At 25.8% G+C, this 23,434-nt stretch overlaps 2 protein-coding genes across 2 annotated transcripts; both read left to right on the top strand.

The window, feature by feature from the left end:
- Window positions 1-985: 985 nt before the first annotated feature.
- On the top strand, window positions 986-7,041 carry LOC129611725 (prolyl 4-hydroxylase subunit alpha-1-like). Its single transcript, XM_055525015.1, has 10 exons — window positions 986-1,056; window positions 3,779-4,068; window positions 4,151-4,299; window positions 4,358-4,514; window positions 4,580-4,788; window positions 5,741-5,916; window positions 5,986-6,459; window positions 6,533-6,595; window positions 6,659-6,824; window positions 6,906-7,041. The coding sequence occupies exons 2-10, from the start codon at window positions 3,893-3,895 to the stop codon at window positions 6,983-6,985; spliced, it is 1,650 nt and encodes a 549-aa protein (XP_055380990.1). The 5' UTR covers window positions 986-1,056; window positions 3,779-3,892; the 3' UTR covers window positions 6,986-7,041.
- A 2,378-nt stretch (window positions 7,042-9,419) lies between these two features.
- LOC129611927 (uncharacterized) lies at window positions 9,420-21,963 on the top strand. The gene is made up of 24 exons (XM_055525351.1): window positions 9,420-9,604; window positions 9,674-9,825; window positions 10,016-10,172; window positions 10,253-10,446; window positions 10,506-10,645; window positions 10,717-11,190; window positions 11,251-11,298; window positions 11,368-11,533; window positions 11,603-11,651; window positions 15,159-15,278; window positions 15,363-15,514; window positions 15,602-15,758; window positions 15,848-16,041; window positions 16,116-16,732; window positions 16,794-16,859; window positions 16,924-17,089; window positions 17,164-17,197; window positions 19,803-20,005; window positions 20,094-20,253; window positions 20,311-20,345; window positions 20,586-21,103; window positions 21,192-21,254; window positions 21,593-21,758; window positions 21,854-21,963. Exons 1-24 carry the CDS (start codon window positions 9,420-9,422, stop codon window positions 21,925-21,927), a joined length of 4,290 nt encoding a protein of 1,429 aa, XP_055381326.1. The 3' UTR covers window positions 21,928-21,963.
- The last annotated feature ends 1,471 nt before the right edge of the window (window positions 21,964-23,434 follow it).

Raw genomic sequence — 23,434 nt, 5'->3', positions numbered from 1 at the left:
TTAGATTTTAGTTGTTTTAGAAATGTTATTTAAAAATAATTAGCTATTATTACGAAAAATCTCTCAGTAACCATAAATTGTACTTATACACGAATTTTTTATAGAATTAGGGTCCTAGAACAGTGGAATTATGTTTAGAATATTATATTAAAAAATTTTCCTTTCTGTAACAAAATTGACCCTTATTATTTTATCAAAAAACTATGCACCTAGCACACAAACAAATATACGTCTATATGTACTTGAAATTAGTTGAAGTTAACTTTTCAGCTAATTTAATTTACATTAAGCCTTCTAATTTCCAGGAAAAAGCTTTTATTTATTATAAATAATTGCAGAAACTGTTATAATCTAAGTCAAAGAACGCATTACATTTGAAAACAAGTTTGTTAATTTTTTTCTCTAATTAATGATTGCGTCCTATTGTTAAAATATCGTGGTATAGTAAAACAGTAATTTATATAAGAGAAACTGTTTAAAAAAATTTTGAGTGAATGAAACAAAAACTGGTAAGGTGACATTTTCAAACTTTTATATTATTCTAATTCTATTATTATTAAACTTGAAATTGAAGCTGGTTATAGGTTAGAGTGTACAATTCTATTATGGATTTAATTAGCATATTATGATGAGAAAAATGATGAAGATCTTTTATTACTAAATATGGATGTACATATGTACACACATGTATACAAGTGCTTACTTTTATACAATTTTATGAGTATTTTATATATCGATGTTCGTTATTTAAATTAAGAATTCGATTTCGTTGATGTTGAATATGTTATTTTTGTTCTTTTGTTTGTTTTTTTTTTTCCTTTTCATATCGAATATTGTACGTACATAGGTACATACATATTATATTTAATTTTTTATGTTATATAGTGTTATATACGTATACGTATGTATTACGTATGTGTTCATAGATTATAATTTTTTGAGGAAGAAATTTAAAAAAAAAAATTTCAATTCAGTTTTTTATTAATTGGGCTAGAACATAGACGAGTTTTTTTTTCTATAATAGTATCGAATAAGTTTTGAAAGTGATTAATACAGGTGAATTCATTAAACGCGCAAATTATTAATATAAAATATAATATTAGGTTAGTATCAATATTGCATTAGGTAATTTTCAAATTAATTTTCATTACACCGGATTAATTGTAATGTGAATGTGAATGTTTTTTTTTAAATTTAAGCTCTGCCGTAGGACCAAAATAAAGTCATTAAAAAATTATTATTTAATGTCAAAATAAATTAGTTATAACATTTTGTCTACATATGTCAATTGTCACTAATATTGTTCTGATTATAAAACAATAATTATTCGGTGAATGTCATTGTTAGTTACAAAAATTAAAACAACTTTTATACACGAATAAATCAAACAATACTTCAAAAAGGAAAGTTTGTTTTCTACATATGTATGCATGTGAAAAGCCGTCAAATAATAATAATTAATTTTAACAATTAGAATTGTGTATGTAGCTATATAGTATAGTGCTGTACAGAAGAATATTTTTATAGTTACACAATAGAACTACTTTTTTTAGTGGCTATTTTAAATTTGAAAACTTAATACTGCTAGCGACCCTTAGAAAAGTAGCTTGTTGAACATATTATGTATATACGCAATACTATTACTAAAAATTGTAATTCCAATTGTAAATATCCTGTAATTTCTATGAGGTGTGTATCTAATAAAAATACTAAAAATCTTGCTTTTGCTTCGTTATAATTTTAATTTCGAATTTATGAATGAAATTGTTTAACACTATTACAGGAAATCTTAAATTATTTGTACATACATTTATGTATTTATAGATTTACAATATCATTAGCAAGAAGTACACTAGAAAATTGTAAATGTTTATTAAGTAAATTAGTAAATGAAATAATTATCAAAAAAATATTAATCAAGTAAAAGTCTTTTGTCTTTTGATTGCTTCGATCAATCGATACTGTTACAAGAAGAATTCAAAATATTAAAAATTATATAAAAAAAATTGAAATTATTTAATTTTTTAAAATTATAGTTTCTTTTATTTTCCACTATAATTAATATTATATATTTGTTTATGTATGTATGTATATGTAAGTGACTTTTAAAAATGACTGTGGCTCATTTCAAATTTATTTATGCAAATTAATACGAAAATAAAAAAGCAAAATAGAAGTGTTCTCAGTTGGTATTTTGTAATATTTTATGCTTGATTTGGGAATCAAAATATTTTAATAACAATCGTTTTATTGATTTAAAAGCTTTTCATAATATTTTCTTGCTTTGGCCTTTTACATTTTAATTTTAAAATTTTTAATTTTTTTACTTTTTAAAATGATTGTATTTATTCAGGTTTTTTTTACGATTTTACTTTGACGTTTTATAGTTCTCTTGACTGTTGAATGTATGTATGTATACATGTGTATAGTGTTTATTTTTATTAACATGCCCTTATGTACAAAATATATTTCACATTATATTGTAGGTCTGCTCAAGCGAACCTCATTTTATGTTAAAGAAAAATTAGGAGATTATCTTTGCAGTTATGATTTTGATTGATTAATAAATTAATTTTGTTTTGTTTTCTAATTTTCATTTTAACCAAATTCATTTTTTGCTAGTGGGATGAATTGAATTTTTGTTGGCCTACTTGTTGCTTGTTTTTCACTTTGTGTTATTCTCAGTTTTTGTGAATACGAATACCTACTCTCAAAATCTCTCTCACGTGTGACCTGAATTTTCTTGTATTTTTGTTTTTACTTACAGCAAACAATAAGAGAGGTATTGTGATCTTACCAAATTCCACATGCCGCGATTTCGTATGTGTACGCGCATTTCGTATGTGAACCTCCCTTTCGAAAATGGTTTGAGTAGTTGCAAATTAAACATTTGAGTTTAATTTCTAGATTTTAATTAATTAGGGATTATACATGCCTATATATTAAAGTTCTAATATTTGGTAAATTATCTAATAAAATTCTTGGAGAAATCTTCACGGAGATTATGTACAACTCCAACCAATTTTGAAATTTAAAATAAGGTTACTTGTATTTTTGTTTTCTAAAATAATTCTTTTTGCTGTGCATTCGATCATGTTATGTTCATCACAAATTTTCTTGTTTCTGTTAACTAATCAAAATCTTTTTGGTAGGTTTATTATGATTTATTATGTAAATTGTTATTTCCTAATTGAAGAATAAATAGATAAAATATTATTGAGTTATTTTAAGTTGTCAAAAAATGTTTTGCTAAACTTAATATGGAAAATTCGTTAGGTAACAAACATGCGAAACATTTTGTTCGCTTAGGTGTTGCATTGCAATCGTAAGAAGAGTTAAAATTTTTGACTTTAAGTAACGAGTTAATGTTTGGACTGAATCTAAGCACGCTTCTGTAGTATACCTACTTCATACGAGATCATTGATCTTTTTCGGTTTTCTGTTCAGACTGAAAATGATTTTGAGAAACTTTTAAAATATATATTTAATTAAATATTCTTTTTTATTCAAGTGACCATTCCCAATACAAAATAAATTTTGCAAAAATTTTTGAAAGCTATAAACCAGTCTTCTACGAAATTTCTTTTAATATACAATAAAGTTTGATTATACAAGTTTTACCGTCCTTTATTATTGTAAAATTTTCATTTTCTAAATTTAAAAAAAAATTTAATAAATCTATAGGGTGCGGCTCATAGCAAAATTTTTGTAAAGTTCAATAATATCATATAATTATACTGTTAAATTAACTTATGTGAACTTATTTTTTATTCTTTAGGGTTAGACATCAATCGTATATAAATTTTGATTATTAATTTCAAAAGTTTTCCAAACAAACCTATAAAAAATTTAACAATCAAAAAGAAGTTCATTAACATCATCGGTTTCAAATATGATGCGAATATTTTTATATACAGCAGTACTTTTATGTTTATCATATCAAGTAAATCCTGAAGTTTTTACAGCCATGACAGATATGGAAGATTTATTAGATACTGAATTAGCTTTAATACATAATTTAGAAGAATACATTAACATGCAAGAGAAAAGATTAGAATTTTTAAAATTGTAAGTATAAATACAATAAAATTATTTTTGAAGCGATACTTTTGAATTTTTTAAATGTATTTACTTTCTTACATTAATATAGGAAAGTTACTGAATATCAAAAGGAGCATAATGAAGCTACAGAGGATGTTGCAACATATCTTGCAAATCCAATAAATGCTTATCTGTTAACAAAACGTTTAACATCAGACTGGTCACAAATTGAAAATTTAATTCAAGAAACAAGCGATAGTATGTATTAACTCTTTATTTAAAGTTTATATTCAAAATTATTTTTATCATTTTATAGGACTTATAAAAAATATAACAGATCATAAAAATGTGTTAAAATTTCCGTCCGATGAAGACTTGAATGGCGCAGCAGTAGCTTTGATACGTCTTCAAGATACATACAGATTGGATACCTCAAGTGTTGCCAGAGGTGAATTAAATGGTATTCAATATAGGTAAAAGTCTAAAGATTATTTTGATATTTTTAAAAATGTGAAAATATTTTTGTTTGTACTTTAAGTACTGAACTAAGTTCAGATGATTGTTTTGAACTTGGCCGACAGGCATACAAAAATGGTGACTATCATCATACTATTTTGTGGATGCAAGAGGCTTTAGATAAAATTGAAAATGATAAAGAGTTTGCTTACACCAATATCGAAAATCAAACAGTGAAAACATTGAAAGTAAAAATTTTGGAATACTTGTCATTTTCGGTTTATAAAAAGGGTAAGTCTTAGAATATTTTCCAGCATATTTTAATGGGAAGCCAATATTTTAATCATTAGTTTTGACTGAAAAGTTAGTACGAGTATGCTGTAAACGGTCACACTTAATTAATTAATATTAAAAAAGAAATGGAAATGTTGCTTTACTAACTATATATTTTTCTTTATTATTAAACATTTCCATACTTTAACTATTTGTACATAAGTATATATGTGTGTATTAAGTAAAACCATGTAAAGTAATAGGAAGATAACAGGTGCACGAATCTTTTATTTATATTTAAGGTATAGTCAATTTAATAGGAATTTAAATCTATGCATGCATGTGCGTGTATTTGAGTAGAATAGAAGAATATTAAAGTTTATTTTTCATTTGTCTTTAGAAGCGCAAATATTTTTATTTTTAAACTAAGAAAAAACAAAAATTTTATTATAGTATAGAACTGCAAAACGATTTTTAATACACAATTTACTTAATTATAAAGGTAGCCAAGAAATCTTTTTGTGATTATAGCAATAATTTTATAGTGTAAGCATGTGTGCAAAAGGTGAGTCTTCTGAGTTTTGTAATTAAAGGATATTTTCTATTACATATTGTGTAAAGGAGAAAATTTATTTTCTTAATTAAAGGAGAATAGTAAAAAATCAATAGTTTTAATGAGGTTGAGATTCATTAAATTAATATAGGTTGGTAACACTTTTAATTATGCGTAAAAATAAAAATTATAGGTGAATAAATAAAATTATCAGTAGTAAAACAATAAATTAATTTGCAAATTCAAAATTTCTAGAATTGTAGGTAAATCATGGAAGTTTTCGATGTGCTTGTCTGTTATGATTTCTCTAATATTTTAGAACAGTATTTTATGGCTTATGTTGTTCATTAATTAAGTTGTTGTTGAGTTAATTTTCATTGTTTTTATAAAACTTTAATTATTTATTATTATTTTTAGGCAATCTTGCTGAAGCTTTAGCTCTAAATGATCAAATACTAGAAATTGATCCGAGCAATGAGCAGGGTACCGGAAATAAATATTGGTTTAATAAAGAACTAAAAGAAGCTGAAGCGAAAAAACTTGAATTTAGTTCAGTTCGAGGCGATACTGGAGACTCTAATGTATTTCGTGAGGTTAGTAAATTTTACATAGTTTGTGTTGTTTCGGTCCTTAAACATAAAAATCTTTCTTTTTAATTTCAGTCTCTAAATGTTGAAAAGTTGGAAAATTTAGATCATTTGAATTATGAAAAGCTATGTCGTGGTGATATAACACCTACACCTACTGAATTAAGATCGATGAAATGTTATTATATTCACAATAATGTCCCATTTTTAAGAATAGCACCTATTAAAGTTGAAGTGGCAAATAAAAGTCCACGTCTTTTGATATTCCATGACGTAATTACAGATTCAGAAATTGATAAAGTTATTGAAATTGGTAAACCAAGATTGCAACGGGCAACGGCACGTGAATCTACAGGCTATGTACCAGTAAAATATAGAATAAGTAAATCTGGATGGATTAGTCACGATGAAGATCCATTGATAACGAGTATTATACAAAGAGTGTCTGATATGACTATGCTAACAACTGAAAGTGCAGAAGATTTACAAGTATGTAATTATGGTATTGGTGGACATTATGAACCTCATTTTGATTTTACTACTGGCACTGTAAGGAACACGTTTTAATATTAATGTATCGATACAATTTTTTAATTTATTTCTTATAATATTTTACATATAGCCTACTTATGAAAATGAAAGATGGCAACGTGATGGAAACAGAATTGCAACAGTTTTGTTTTATGTAAGATGAGATTTTATAATAAAACTTGGTTTAAATATAACTGATAATAATTTATTTAAACAGATGAGTGATGTCCCACAAGGTGGTTCTACTGTTTTTCCAGCTATTGGTAAATCTGTATGGCCGAAAAAAGGCTCAGCCGCATTTTGGTTTAATTTATTTGCAGATGGCGAAGGTGACTTACGTACGAAACATGCAGCTTGCCCTGTATTAACTGGATCGAAATGGGGTAACACATCTACATAATATATAAAAATCAAATTTTATAAAATTTTAAGATTTTAATTCGAAAATTTTCTTTTTATAATAGTTGCAAATTTATGGATACATGAACGTGGACAAGTATGTTATCCAGACAGTTTTCAGGAGAGAAGTATTCCAAAAACATAAGGGCGTTTTTCGAATGTTATACATTTTAAAATAATTTGAAGTTAGCTAAAAAAAAGGAAAATTGTTTATCAATCTTTTGAATTTGAAAAGAACTGATTTGTTTCTAGAGTTTTTTAAGTTTTTTAATATAAGAATTATAAAATGATATTTTTAGTAATAAAATGAAGTATTTGTTTTATTTTCGTGGAGAAATGAAATGGAAGCATCATAAATTTCAGTACAAAAATATTTATCGAAAAAGTTTTTTTTTTCTTGAACGTCCTTTTTAGAGTTAAAAGAGCTGTAACGGAAAAATTTTAAGTTTCATTATTAAAGCCTACAATCATATTGATTTTGTTGAGAAAAAAAAACAGCAAAATATTTTTCTACGCTTCTGCTATTTCGTACAAGTGCAATCTTCAGTATTAATATAAATTTCGTGTATAAGGATTTCATATAGAACCGAATTTAACTAAGTATTAATACTTGAATTTTATGTATATAACTTGAATAGTTTATTTTATTTACGTTCTCATCAAGTTGGAACTACATATGTGACTAGTTTTCGATTTATTTTGTGACACATTCTTATGCAGTATATACAGTTCTATAAATATTTACCAAATTTTTGTATGTCCCGTAGTCATTTTGCACATATCGTATAATTTATACAGAGTACCATTAAGCCTTCAATTAATATATCAAGTTTTGCTCAAATAATCTTCATACGTTGTTATCAAATATTGATTGTATATATAGATATAAAGGATGAGTGAGTTTATAAGTCATATAAGTCATACATACATAGTCTGTGTATGCTAGATATTTACTAGAGAAGTAAATATTTTAACATATGGTTTTGACTGTACCGCAAATTCTGTAATCAATTTACGTACTTAATAATAAAAAGAAAATAGCTAGCTGCTTTGAAATTTTTTTGTTCTGCTTAAATTCACAACATTGTTATAATTTATATTAAAGTAAAGTCTAAAGAAGAAAAATAATTGATTCTATATTAGTCTTCTTAACAAAATAAAACTGTGTTCTTTTTTTTTCTATATTATTTAAAAGCTTTTATAGAATTTTCACATAAATTTGAATTTTATGTTTGCTATCATTCACAGGTTTCAAAATATGTGTAGATCTAAAATGATTTGAATTTAGCCAAATTTGATCATTTACGTATAAAAATTCGTGTATGTATTATCCTTACAAACTGAACTAGTATAACAGGATATTTAATAATTTTTCCTTCTAAAATAAAATTTTTAAAGTTTTATTTGAATTTTGATTTGAAGAAACTAAATTGATCGGTGTTTTTCCCGTTTTTAGCTTTCTTTGAAAGATTTACAAACCAATTTTATATGAATACGTAGATATGTAAGTATATGTAAGTATGTATTTGCATTAATTAATAATTTACATTGTTATTTAAAGGGTAAGTATAACAGAATATTAAGATGAGTTTATATTTCTCAGATAAGTTAAGGTATGCTATCAAATCTATATAAAAAAAAAAGACAAAACTTCATTTCATACACAATATTTCAATGGCCAATATTTAGTATAGAGTAAGCGATGATTAGTCAGTCTTTTCAATTCTGTTCTAGTGCTAGCACACGTTAACAAAGAAAAAACGAATTAAAAAATTAAAAAACTAAAAAGATACATAAAGAGAAAAAAAATCAATAATTTGGAGAAAAGTTTAAATTTTCTATATTTAATTTTCTATGAATATTTATGTAATTAAAAGGGAAAAAGAAAAGGTGCTTTTATATTTTTATTATCATATTTTTGTAATAAAAATTTTAATATTAAAATTTTTTATGTTTATACGGAAACTAGATAAAAGGGAAGACTTTTGTTTCATAGGAATTTTAATTTTTATATTTTTTTTTTCTATTAATCCAATGGTTATAAAATCAGAAATTTTAAGAATAAAAATTACTACATATAAAGTTTAATGAGAATGTTGTGAATTTCAGTGCTTCGTGTAATAATTTTACATTAATCCTTTTCATATTGTTTGAGTTAATTAGGTGATTTTTAAACAAAAAAGTGTGTTAAAAGTTATCCATAGAAAATAATTTGATTTATGCTAAAAATGGATTACTTTAATTAAAGAAAATATTGAAAAAATCCTTTTAAATTAATTAACACCTGTAGCACAAATTATCGAAAATTATTCTGTTTAATTACAAATTATTTAAGAGTACATATATAGTGATCTAGATTCCTTCTTAGTTACTTTTGAATTTCACGAAAATGAGGAATTTTTTTTTTAATTATTGTAATGAATAACACTTTCTTAAGGTCAAATTTAATATAAATTCCGTAGGAATATCCTAATTCCCTCCTTCACTTATTGTACAATTTAATATTACAATTTTTTTTCTTATAGTTTTATAAAAATTTTAATAAAATTTCAACTTATAATTTTTCAGTGTAATTAAGTATGAAGTGTATTACAAGTATTCTAGTATTTGCTTTATTCCTTTTGAATAATTGTCATTTCGGAGGAACTAGTCTTTATTTATCTTTAACAGATATGGAAGATCTTTTAGATGCTGAAAAAGCAATGATTGATGGTTTAGAACAATATATTGAGATTGAAGAAAGGAGAGTTTTGGAATTAAAATTGTAAAGAATGAATTTGTTTGTAATATATGTATGTACATATGTAGTTAAGTATTGTGTTTAAATTTTTAGAAAATTTCAAAAACATCAAAATGAGTACATAGAGAAGAAAAATCAATCTGAATCACATATATTAAATCCAATAAATGCTTATTTGTTAACAAAACATTTGACACAAGATTGGAAAAAAATTGAAGATATAATGATTGATGATCAAGGAGGAAGTAAGTAGACATTAACTAATTTTGCCCATGCTTTGAATTTAACCAATCACCTTCCAAAAGCACTGTGTCTTATTACAATGCTTTCATTTTGTAATTTATGCAATTTTTTTTAAAAGTTTTTTCTTTTAATATTGTTCAGCCTGTACATATGCAATTTATTAAGATGTTATTTTGGTTTTGTTTTTTTTAGATATTATTAAAAATGTGGTGAATAAAAGTGATAATGTAATATTCCCAACAGAAGAAGATTTGGAAGGTGCAGCAGTTGCATTGATTCGGCTTCAAAAAGTTTATAATTTGAATGCCCAAGATGTCGCAAATGGTCTATTAAATGGAATTAATTTTAAGTAAATGTTTGTTATTAACATTAAGAGATTTTGTTTTATGAAAGTGTTTAATGCTATTTTGCTTGGATCATAATTTTCAGTAAAGAACTTAGTGCAAATGATTGTTTTCAAATTGGAAAATCTGCTTATAATGACAATGATTTTGAAAGAACTGTTCATTGGATGACAATAGCTTTAGAAAAGTTACCATTACAAGAAACGGACAATATAATGATGCCATATATCGAAAAATCGAACATTTTAGAATATTTAGCGTTTTCGATTTACAAAACTGGTAGGTAGTCAATAATAAAATTTAAAAAATAAAATTGTATTTTTATTTTATTAAATTAGGGGATATAAAAACTGCGTTAAAGAGAACGAAAGAATTATTAGATTTATCACCTGATCATAAAATGGCTAAGAATAACATTTATTATTTTGAGAAAGAAATGGAGGAAATGAGTCAATCATCATTAAATACTAGTATCGGGGTAAAAATATTAAATTATATCACAGTTAATAATGCCCAAGGAAAAACATTTAATTTTGTTTTTTTTTTTAGAGTTCAGAAAATTTAAATCCTCCAGATTATAATTCGTTAGATCTAACTGAAAAATATGAATTATTATGTCGTGGAGATGTAAAAATAACACCATCTGAAGAGCGAAAACTGAAATGTTTTTATACTGATAATAATATTCCATATTTGAAAATTGGTCCTCTCAAATGTGAAGAAGCATTTCTTGAACCAAAAGTCTTAATATTTTATGATATACTTTATGATTCTGAAATTGAACAGATTAAAATGATGGCAAAACCAAGATTAAATCGTGCCGGAGTTTTTGGAGATTCAAAACCAAAAATTCGTGTTAGTAAAACTAGTTGGATTTATCAAAATGAATATGATGAGAGTCTTAAAGCTGTTATTCGGCGTGCTGGTTTTTTAAGTCAATTAGATATGAGATCATCGGAAGCTTTGCAAATTTGTAATTATGGTATCGGTGGACACTATGAACCGCATGTTGATTATTCATTTGTTAGTGTTTCCGCTTTGTAAAAATTTTAAAATTTAAATTATTTGAAAAACTTATTTTAGGACCCAGAAGCATATGAATCTGATAGAACAGGAACAATTTTATTTTATGTAAAAAACAATTTTTTTATTATCAATTTTAGTACAGGTTATTAAAAATTTTTTTTTGCTTTTATATAGATGACGGATGTTCAACAAGGTGGTGCAACTGTTTTTACAGAATTAAAAAGAACTGTTTGGCCAAAAAAGGGTTCTGCCGTTTATTGGCATAATATGTACGATAGTGGCGAAGGAAACCCGAATACAAGACACGCTTCTTGTCCTGTACTAATTGGAAATAAATGGGGTAATTTTAAACTTAAAATGCTATTTGCTTGACAGTTCGCTTAATTTTAATTATTTTTCAATGTTTTAGTTGCAAATTTATGGGTCCATTCTCCAAATCAAGTATGTTGGAATGACTAGTACTTAAATTGACATAAATAATTTTTATGTAAAAATTTTGTGATAAGAAAATTGTTTTTGGTTAAAATATAAATTTTAATTTAAGAAGTTGTTCCCTTTTATTGAGAGATATTAATCCTTCAAGTATCATAGAGTCTAGAGGCCTCTTGTTGTATGTAAAACAAAGTCTACTCATATATACACATCATAGAGGTATTGTAGTATGGCACAGGTTGTCGAAATATTTGACAAATATGTTGTAACTTTTCAGTATTAATCGGTTTCCTGTAACTTAACATAAATTTCAAGTTTTTAATGTTAAGTTCTTTAAATAGCTTTTCTATCTCATATTGTCTAATTTTTTAAAAATGAACTTAATTAACAAATTTAAAGCAATAAAATTTTCATGTTGAACGTGAGCATTTCCAAATTTAAAAATACTTAACAAAGTTTACTTTGACCTTTTGTTTTTTCAATGAATTCAATGAAAGTCGACCGTCGAATTTCATGCAACCTTAGCAAAGCCTATGAATTTAAATAAATATATGGTTAAAATGTAATTAAATTGATGAAAATAGTTCACTTTACGAGCTATACTGAAGGATTTATTAATGAAAATTTTATCAACGATTCGTCACAATGCCCTCCTATGTGTAGGAATTGCCAATATTCTGAAAATGAAAATGTTAAGAACATAAACAAAAAATTTATGAAAATTCTTCAACACACAAACCTACTCATATTTCTACAATATATTTTTGATCATACGTCAACAGTCTGATATTGACGAAATTTGTAACCACAACAAATAACGCGATAATAAAAATAAACTTAAAAGGTAAGAAAGGTAAAGTATAACGGAGAGGTGATAATTTTTACTTTAATATTTTCTAAAAATATGAAAAGCGGTTTTTAGTTACAATAATCACTTCAATCCGAGAAGTTCTAAATATAGTTTAGTTTTTGAAATTCCAATATTGTTGAAACAAAAAAAAATATTGTGGATTCAAAAATCTATCCGCGAATAGAGAACTTTACTTCTATTGTTGTTTTTATTGTAAAAAGTTTTAAGGTGCAATTTTTTTTTTGTTTTTAATTTATTTTTGGTGTAAAGTTACGATCTAATCAATTTTGATAGCTTATGAGAATTTGTTTAAAAAAAATTAATTGGAAAAATTTTTGATTTTTAAAATTAAATTTATTTTTTTTTAAATTTATAGAGATTTCTAATCTTTTTATTAATGCTTAGGTGGCAATCATATTATTTACATTTGTACGTCAGTTTATGTAGTCAAATTTTACTTATGGTTGAAAATTATAATTTTTATTTAGTTTTGACAGCGTACTAATTTATTTGGTATATTAAGGCTGAGAATTAAAATTTTGTTAATTATAATTATTTTAAAAGGAAACAATAATTGTTAACATTGAGGAATGAATAACTGTTAATTATTGTAATTGTACGTAGTAGTTTAAATATGTTCAGAGATTTGGAGTATTTGGTTTTAATCTTTGTGTGGGTACATCATTGGATAAGATGTTATATTTTACAATTTTAAAATAAAAGCTGAGCTAATTTGACATTACAGCTCTAGGTATTTAATAAAAACGAAGAAAGTAGAGAAGAAGGGAGACGTTTTATTTGCGTCACTTGTGTGAGTAAGCATTGTTTAGTTTAATGAGCAGGGGTTTTTACTTTCTATTGATTTGTTAGTTTACATTATTTATATGCTCATATAATATGCAAAAGGAATAAATGTGAGGTTTCGCATATTTTCATTTAAACAAGTCACATGGACACAAAATCTTAAGTATTACGTTTTCTCCAAATTAACAAGTTTGAGAATTCAGAATGTGTAATAATTGTTTTTGTTTACATAGAATGAGAGCTTTCTCTGCATGATACCGCGTAATATTGTGGAAAATAGAAGAACATTAAATAATACACGTAATCAACTAAAGGATAGTCCGGCAATAAGACAGATTGACTAAATTTTTTTCAGAACTATTAAGGAAAATTTAAAATTATTTTAAATTACTTTTATTATCATAACATTTCAAACTAAATTCGGAACAGAATAAAAAAGGATATTTGAAAATGGATGTTTTTCGAAGTAAAGAAATTGTAGGCTTAATTTTTTTTTTTTTAATTGTTGTATTTTGAGAAAATCAATAATTTTTTCTCAATTTTGCTTTTAAAAAGTTCAAATAATTTGCGAATTACTCGTAAGTATTTGAATTCGACACACATGTGTATGTGTTCTACATACCTTTGACGACACTTGAAATGTACATATAAAAAATTCCAAATAAATGTTAAATATTTTAACCGCATTGCCCGATTTCATTTGCATATTTATGTTTTGTTTGGAACGTTGTTTGACCCCAGTGTTTATTGTGGTCACAATTAAATTTATAACGCCTATAATTTGCATGAAACTTCAGTTTCCGATTCAACTTTTTCTATGAAATGTTTAGATTAAGTTCTTCAATAGTTTTTAAAACTTGATATTGCTCTAAGTCGCTGCCCAGGTGTTTGAATGCAGTTACCTATTTGTGCATGCCTTTTTCAAATCATTTTCATGTTGAAATTTTATTGTTAACTGTGGCAAACGTTTTATATTGTTTTAGCTTCCATTTTGTTATCTTTGAAACTGTATTATGTGGCAGATTTCTATATTTTTTTATCGCTCTTGTTTTTTTTTGTTCTTTTTTTTAGTTTTAAAGATTAATCGTTAATATTCTTCGCTTATTAATTATCTACGTGACTAAGAATAACAATATTTTTTGGATATTTTTGATATTCGGAAATAAAATTTTCACTTGAATAAATATTTCTTTTCATTTTAATAATAGTTTCCAGTATTGTGAGTGGAAAGAAAGGGGGTCAGTAACATTTAGTAAAATTTATAAGATACTTAATTTACAATACAGCCAGCCTTATCGTTTATTAATTATTTTTTTACAAATGCTTCTTACAAATCGATTCTAATATTCGTCAGACTTGTGTTTTGAAAGAAATCGTTAAATTGATTGATTCATAAAGTGAAGGGGGCCGCAATAATTTTGGCTGCATAATATTTAAAAAATTGGTTTTAATATAAAAGTTTTTTTTTGAAAATTATGAAAGCCTATTACCATATTTTCTAATAAACTACAAAATTATTTATTGGTAATTTCGGTTCTATGTCAACAGAGTTGTAATATAAGGTCTCTCATTTAAAAATTTTTATAAATATCAAAAAATTCTTGTAAATACTCGTAGTTTTAAAATTTAACCATTAATACCTGCACTTACACCACGACTTTTGTATCAATAGAGCCTGATCGAGGCTTGACCCTTATCGAAAAGTTTTGCCGGTAAGGGGAATGAAATGTATGCCAATTATTGACGCAACAGTCGTCGTGTAAACATTACGTTTGTTAAATCAAAAATTTTGAATGGTTTTTCAATTCTTTCAGATTTAATGATTCAAAATGAATTTCAAAGATTATAGAATTCTCTTAGTATTATTTTTTGTAATTAGCTGTAACGATTTCGTGAAATCAGATCAATCAATAGAATTATTAAAAATGGAATCAGATATAATTAGTGGTTTAGAAAAATATATAAATGATTACGAAAACCAGCTGGAGAGATTGAAAAGGTACAAAGTTTGTAACATAATTTTGAAACTATTTTTGCTTGCTAACTAATAATTCGTTTTTGTTAAAAATTCAATATTGTAAAGCAATTTAGCGGATCTTCAAAAGGAACATGAAGAAGCAAATGAAGATGTGACTCGATATTTGTCAAATCCAATTAATGCTTATCTTTTAACAAAACGATTAACAACAGATTGGAAACATGTTGAAAGTATAATATCAGAAGATGAACATTTAGGTGTGTAATAATTTTTAGGAAATCTATATTAGGTTTTTCAGTTATGAGGTATTCGACTAAAATAATTTTCATTCTTTTCATTTCCAGAATTTTTTAAAAACTTAACATCCAATTTTGGAGCTGAAAGACTGCCAAACGAAGAGGATTTGCGAAATGAAATTCTCCGATTAGATCATTTACGTAAAACTTATGATTTACCAATTGCAGATGTTGCGAATGGTTATTTAGATGGAGTAAAATATAGGTATATATGATTTAGAGATAAATTATTAACGAACTAATCGAAAAAAGTCATTCTAATGTACATATTTGTTTTATGTAACTATATAATAGCGAACCTCTTAAAGCTGTTGATTGCTTCGAAATTGGAAGACAACTTTATTATGCAAATGAATTTCAATCATCTAAAGACTGGTTAGAATTAGCTATTAAGAAGTTTGATTATGGAGAGCTTATGGACACAGAAGATGGTGATCTTGCGAAAGCTTCAATTTTAGATTATTACTCAATGGCACACTACGAACTTGGTAAGTAACAAAGATAAAACTCTTATAGTATCCTTAAATTACTGCAGCATTGATTCCATATTTGTTTTTTATAGGAAACTATGACACAGCTTTGAATTTGGCTGGAGAAGCTGTAAAACTTTATCCAGAATTTGATCATATCAAACATAATATTAGAAAAATTCGTAGAGCTATGATGGAAGAGAAAGAAAAACAAACCACAGCTGGTGTTAAGAAAGAAAACGAACCAACTGTAACTGAAGATGAAATGAAGTATGAGAAAGGTTGTCGTGGTGATTTATTGAAATCGCCCGCTGAACTCAAAAATTTATATTGTGAAAATTATTTTGGAGAATCAGCATTTCTTAAATTAGCACCATTTAAATTGGAAGTACTTAACTTGAAACCAAAAATTGTCCTTGTACACGATATTTTATATGAAAATGAGATTGAAAAATTGATTAATATTACAAAAGGTCAAATGTCAACAGCAACTCTACTGGAGCAATATAAAGGTGTTAATGTTGCGTACCCAACACTAGAAAGTCAATATTATATGGTAGAAAATAGTGAAATATCACTTATTAGCAAATTAAATCAAAGATTCGCTGATGTTACTGGGTTGATTGTCAATAATGAAGGTGAAAATTTGCAAATTTCAAAATATAGCGTTGGAATGCATTTAGTTCCCCCAACTGATTATTTATTCAAGGTTCGTGATTCGACATTTCCTGCTTTGTGTTGATAATTATATGAACATTTTCCTTTTATAGGTTGATGATAAACCAATTGCTTTTAGCGAAGAGTTAGGTAATCGAATGGCAAGTGTTGTAGTTTATGTGAGTGTAATTAATAATGATGTTAAACGAGTTAATTAAAATTATGTACAATTTTTGAAATTAGTTAAATCATGTTGAGAAAGGTGGAGCGACATTGTTCCCGAGTATCAATACAATTGTTAAACCTGTAAAAGGTGCAGCATTATTCTGGTACAATATATTACCAAGTGGAGCAGTTGATTTTGATGTTCGACATATTGGATGTCCAGTTCTTAAAGGGAAGAAATGGGGTAAGTTTTAGATATTTTACTTGTAAATATTGAATAAATTTTGAAATTAATTAAATCTCATTTGATGCTATCAGTTCTTATGAAATGGATTAGAGAAAAGGATCAGATGTTGAAAAAGCCATGCGATTTGAACATTGACGCTAAGCATCAATGAAGGTTGCTGAAGTAAATTAAGTGAAGAAAATGCCAAAAGAGAGCCATATATTTTTTTTTGTTTGATTTGTGATTTGATTATAATAAACCTTATGAAAATTGAAGCGCTTATGGTGTTTTGTTTTTGATCCAAGAATATTCTTTGTTAGAAACGTTATTTACTTGTAAATATTTGAATTCTCTAGTCACGTTTCTTGAATTCGACTTAACCTGAAATAAGTTCTTTGTCGAAAAGATTATATGAATTTGCAAGCAAGAAAGTTGACATTTAAAAGTATTCGTATTAAAAACATCTCGTTTAGAAGAGATTAGAAGAAATAATCAAAATGTAAAATGGCTCCCTTGTGTCACAGTACTCAACGCGTTTTCATGAAGAAGCTTGTATGCACAACATACTCCCCATATAATTAAACCTATTAAGAAAACTTCATGGGTCAGTCTTGCCATTTTATAATATCTTGTTGCAGTGAAGAGGCTTTTGAAGTTGCAGTAGATTATTTTTCTTTTATATTTAGTATAGCAACAAAGTTATAATAAGCGGTATGTATATCTACTAGCCCCTTAATATGAATGAATATTTATAGATAATAAGATGATGTAAGATGGAATATGAAAAATGCAGGAAAAAATGCAAGAAAGCAAATTATAGTGCTGTAATTAAAGAATTTAAATTGCAGTACATCAATGGAATTGCAGCTTTGTGCAATAGTACTTGCTTTGTGGTAGTTGTTTTACTGAAATTTTCTTAAAATTTACTTTACCACATTTGACACAATAGCATTAGACACTGGCACTTGAGTCGATAACCATTCGACTATATACAAGATATAGATAAGATGGTAAATCCGCTATAAATCAAAGCGAAAACGTTAATTATATGTATGTGTGTATATACATATGTATGTATGTTTGTATAAAGACTTCAATGAAAATTAAATTTTTTCTCAGAACTCCATGTTCATCAATTGACATCGCAGTCTATTGCATGAACTGAATGCGAAAATGTTGTTTCACAATAGTGTTACATTATTTGCATACACGATATTTGACCACACGATATTTCTTAAACAACAAAATTTATGATTTAGACCTGCAATATTAAATTTCTCGCATATTTTGAATTAAATTTGTTCTGGTCAGATTATGAATAAGAACGAGGCTTAACTTTAAATTATTTTCTTTATAACAATGTACACATATACACATATGAATGTATATGTACACATGTACCTTTTCCTAAATCCAACAACATAAACTAAAACTGATCGATTTTTTTGTCTATTTGAACACGTTTGCAAGATTATTTCTAAAATTTAACAAATATAGCGAATTTGCGATAAAAATAAAATAATTAATGGTGCTTATGTCAAATCGAATTTCAAAATATTTGAGTATGCAACATCAGAGCTTATATTTAATATTTTTTGTTAAGTTCAGTGAACTTTTATGCATAATATTATTGTTTGAACTCTCAAACTGACTAGATACATATGGTATATAAGTATGTATATACATATGTATGTATGTATTTGAAGTTTTGATGAAATTTTAGGTGATATACTAACTAATATTAGTAATATTGTTTCAAATATTAATTAGTGTCAAAAAAATTCGTGGTCAAGTTCAATGATACTTGACTTATTTTATAATAAAGCAAAAACGAAAAAAAAGCAAAAAGTTTATTAAAAACATATTGGATATTTTGCTAGGAATTTGTTATTTTTTTTGGATTTTGATTAGAAATTCTATATAATTTAGAAAAACCGGTTTTTTAAAGATATAAAGAAAAAAAAAGCAATAAAAAATTTAACATATTTTTTTTACGTAAAGAACTGTAAAATTATTAAATAAGACAAGTTGCTTTTTTTTCTAAAAATTGACTTTAGAGCTTCTATGCTTCAAGCTTAGAAATGACTAGTAATAATAAACGAAAATTTATTTTGATTTTTTGTATATTGTATGTGCTATAATGTTTATAATAGAATTTGGTATGATATACACACATACTATGTACGTAGGTAAATGTTATGTTAAATGTTAAGTGCTGTAGCACCCTCTTAATTTGTTTTTTTGCAATTTTTCTTTATTTAGTACAAATTGAACTGCTGAAGGTTTTAAATCAAAATGTTGCTAATAAATGTTAAATTATTTTTATTAATATTCCAAATTATTTATATTATTGAAATTAAAAGTGTTAAAAGTGAACGAGAGGAAATTTTTACAGCTATTTCGGATATGGAATCAGTATTTTCAACAGAATCGTCAATAATAAAATATTTTCAAAATTATTTAAATGATGCTGAATTAAAATTAAATAATTTAAAGGAGTAAGTTTATATGTGCTCTAAATTTGTACTGGAATATTACAATACGAGCTGTAATCAAGCGGCAATATGATTATATTATTATATTTAATTTTAAGTGTGTGTCTAGGTACTATAAGTTGGTCCAATGTTCATTTTAAAAATGTGATTTTAATTTTTGATATTATTAAATTTTTATTGTTTGGAAGACAAAAGAGAGTGCGAATTTATAATAAATGTATTACTTGAATTTCCAGATATTCAAAGCTAGCTACTATAAAAGATTTATTATATCATTTTAGAATATTATCAAAACACAGAACTGAATACAAAGGCTTGTTACATAAATTGAATCAAACAAATGAAATAGTACAATCGATGGCATTGTATAAATTTTTATCAAAATTCAATAAAAATTTGTACCAACTGGAAGATATAGTAGAATATAATCCAGAAATTGGTAAAAAAAAAACATCTATAGTCACCTTGAGAATTATAATTGTTAAAAAAACCACAACATATTTCTCTTTATATTGTATATATACCAGATTTAAAGAATAATGTTAAAGTATGTAGAAACACTTTAATATTTCCAACAAAAGATGATTTAACTGGTGTAATATCTGGTTTAGTTCGATTGCAAGATGTTTATGATTTAACAGTTGATAAATTTTTTAAATCTTTTAATTTTGGAGACGAAACCAAAAGGTGAGTATAAAGATAAAGTATAAAGATTTCTTTTAAACTTAAAAAATTATTTATTAGATCAAAATTGGACTTTACTGATTATTATTTAATTGGTTTGCATCTTTATAATGGCGAGCAATATGATAAGTCTGAACAATGGATAAAAAAAGCTTTAGAAAATTATAACGAAACAGCACCTAATATTGGACTATATGAAAATCTTACCAAATTTTATCTCTTAGAATTATTATCTTGGATTAATTATAAGAACAAAAATTATGACTTAGCACTTCATTATGCTGAAGAATATTTAAAAATCAAACCAAATGCAATTCATATTCAAAAAAATATAGAAGATTTTCGAATAGAAAAAGAACATTTTGAAATTACAAAACGTCAAGAATTTATTTTAGAAGTTTTTGAGCGTTATAAACAAGGTTGCCGCAATGAATTAAAACGGAAAATAAATTTGATGAGTAAATTACAATGTTGGTATTTAAGTGAAACATCATTTTTTCTACAATATGCACCTGTTAAAATTGAAGAAATTAATTTTAGCCCTGAAATATTTTTATTTCATGATGTTATTTATGATTCAGAAATAAAGAAATTACAAAATTTGTCAAAAGGAAAATTAACTCGAGCTAAAGTTTATGATATAACGAAAAATTCTGAATATAAATCGGAAATTCGAACAAATAAATTAGCATGGTTAAAGCCTGATACAGATCCTTTAATAAATGTGATTCGCCGAAGGATAGCTCATATTACAGGATTATCGATGGATACTGCTGAAGATTTGCAAATTGCTAATTATGGTATTGGTGGACATTATGAACCACATTTGGATTATCATTTTGATGAATATGGGGTGAGTTTTATACATCATATTTGTATATGATTTGGAAGTAAATATTGTTGATGAGATCATTTCCATTTGTGATTTTGAAAATTTACAGAATTCTACAGAAAATTTTCTTGGATCTGAAAATGGTAATCGAATGGCAACTTTAGTTTTTTATGTGAGTACTTTTTCTTGCACTATTACGATTAAAGAACAAATTTTATAAATTTTATTGATCTTTTACAAGACTTTTAATTTAAATTGTTAAACAGTGAGAATTAGAAATATACACTTTAAATTTACATATTGTAAATTATATGGCGTTCTTAACATGTAAATACATATTCTCAATTCGAATTTCTTGTTGAGATTTTAAAAGCTACCCACACATTAGTGCACAAATTGCTGCACAAAATTCGTTTACTTTAAATAAATGAACACCTTATCAAAAAGTTGTTTTATTGGTTATTCAATGACATTGACTTGTTCGATTTAATACTGTTTTCTACAATTTAGTTATCTGATGTCAAAGCTGGTGGCGCAACTGTCTTTCCTTTATTAAATATTACTGTATTTCCGCAAAAAGGTTCAGCTCTTTTTTGGTATAATTTATATTCAAATGGTGCTGGGGACGTTAGAACATTTCATGCTGCTTGTCCAGTCTTGGAGGGTGATAAATGGAGTAAGTTCAATATATATTATAGTCGAATTTTTAAATACATAGATATGCAAATCTATATTTTTTCGATTATTAATTAAATCTTAATCGATTTACAGTTCTAAATGAGTGGATCCATGAGCGGGATCAGGAGTTCAATAGACCTTGTTTGCTGCAAAGAGATGATATTTAAAATAATTAATTTTTATTAAATAAAATTATATTTTTGTACTATTCAAATATGAAGTTTATTTTAAAAATATACATATGTAGTTTGCGAAAAAAAACATATTATTATACATGGACGTCTGAAGAAAAGAAATGGTATTACATATGGAAATAAGTGAATGTTTTTAAACGAAAATCTAAGCATATTAAACCCTGTCTGCTCATCTGTTTATCCGACACAAGGTTTTCGTATGTCCGAAGGTATTTTATTAATTTGGCAATAGGATAAAAAAGTTCGTACGGGTATATTTTTTCTCGTCCTATATTATATTAAATTTACTTAAGCAGGAATGAAATAAGAAATTTCAAGAATATGCGATAGAATATAATAAGTAAAATATATTAGAAAATTGGCTGCCATTGGAGTAGATGTGTAAGTTTCGCAGAAAATTTTTGAGTTTTTTCTGTAAACAAAAAAAGGTGAAATATCAAATTTTGAAAAAAAAAAAAAAAACAAATTACAATTATTGCTTTAGGCATGGTTGGAAATGATTAATTTTTTCAATAGAAAATAGGGATTTGCTGGCCACAATACACATAAATTTATTCAATTTTCACAAAAAAACAGATATAAGATCTCATTCAAATTATTTCTTAGAGCTTATTTTAGTGCGAAAAAAAGAAAGGCAGCTGTAATTTTTACTGCAAATCTACGTACATACATACACAGCAGTAGTAGGTACGAACATATTAATTTATATTTCAATGATTTTTTATTTATTTTGCAAAAATGCGAGTTCATTTAATTATTTTCAATTTTAGAATTGATGATGATAATTTACCCTCAGACAGACAAAGAGTATCGTAAATTTGACATTAAATTGAAATTAAAAAAAAAACATTTCTTGCTGAAATAAGCATTTTATAAAATATTATTAATAAACAGTACAAATTTCGCAGATTTGACAAGGCCACGACATTTAATTTTATGTAATGTTCATGTATTATAATTATACATAATTTATAAAAAAATTAAAAAAATGCATCTTAAGCATTTTAACAGCAGGTGTAAGTATTTACAACTAAATTTCATTTGTATATCTAGAAATTTATATTTCGTTTTGGGTACCTGCTTAAAATACTGGTGCTGTAGTGAAGTAATAAAGTAATAGAGTAAAAGAAAATATGTGATGTATGCATTACATTTTATTAATAATGAGAATTTGAAAAGTATTGAATGACAATTCTAATATTTGAACAGTATAGAAATGAGCTAAACTAGTTGTATTTTACCTGCGATCTCTTTAAAAGAAGGTGCCAAATTGTGTTCATCATATGAACTTTTTCTTATTTTCTCCAAAAAGGAATACGAATTTGGCTACAAATTTTATAAATCTGTAAAATCAAATAAAAACGGCGATCTTACGATGTTAGACTTAAAATATTGGAGTATGAATAAGTTGTACCCTAGTGTGATGCTTACCAAAGATACCAATTTTAATTTTTCTAGGTTATTAAGCCGAAAAGCACTA

Source organism: Condylostylus longicornis, unplaced genomic scaffold (genome assembly GCF_029603195.1).
Source record: "Condylostylus longicornis isolate FDR11 unplaced genomic scaffold, ASM2960319v2 ptg000055l, whole genome shotgun sequence".
NCBI lineage: Eukaryota > Metazoa > Arthropoda > Insecta > Diptera > Dolichopodidae > Condylostylus > Condylostylus longicornis.
This window is presented reverse-complemented; position numbering and strand designations above follow the sequence as displayed.

Bases quoted from the DNA above. Each gene is read 5' to 3' on its own strand.
- LOC129611927 (XM_055525351.1), top strand. From the start codon at position 9,420: ATGAAGTGTATTACAAGTATTCTAGTATTTGCTTTATTCCTTTTGAAT. The intron at 11,191-11,250 runs GTTAGTGTTTCC...AACTTATTTTAG, and splicing joins CGCATGTTGATTATTCATTT to GACCCAGAAGCATATGAATC. The intron at 11,534-11,602 runs GTAATTTTAAAC...TCAATGTTTTAG, and splicing joins ACTAATTGGAAATAAATGGG to TTGCAAATTTATGGGTCCAT.
- LOC129611725 (XM_055525015.1), top strand. From the start codon at position 3,893: ATGATGCGAATATTTTTATATACAGCAGTACTTTTATGTTTATCATAT. The intron at 4,300-4,357 runs GTATGTATTAAC...ATCATTTTATAG, and splicing joins AATTCAAGAAACAAGCGATA to GACTTATAAAAAATATAACA. The intron at 4,515-4,579 runs GTAAAAGTCTAA...TTGTACTTTAAG, and splicing joins TTAAATGGTATTCAATATAG to TACTGAACTAAGTTCAGATG.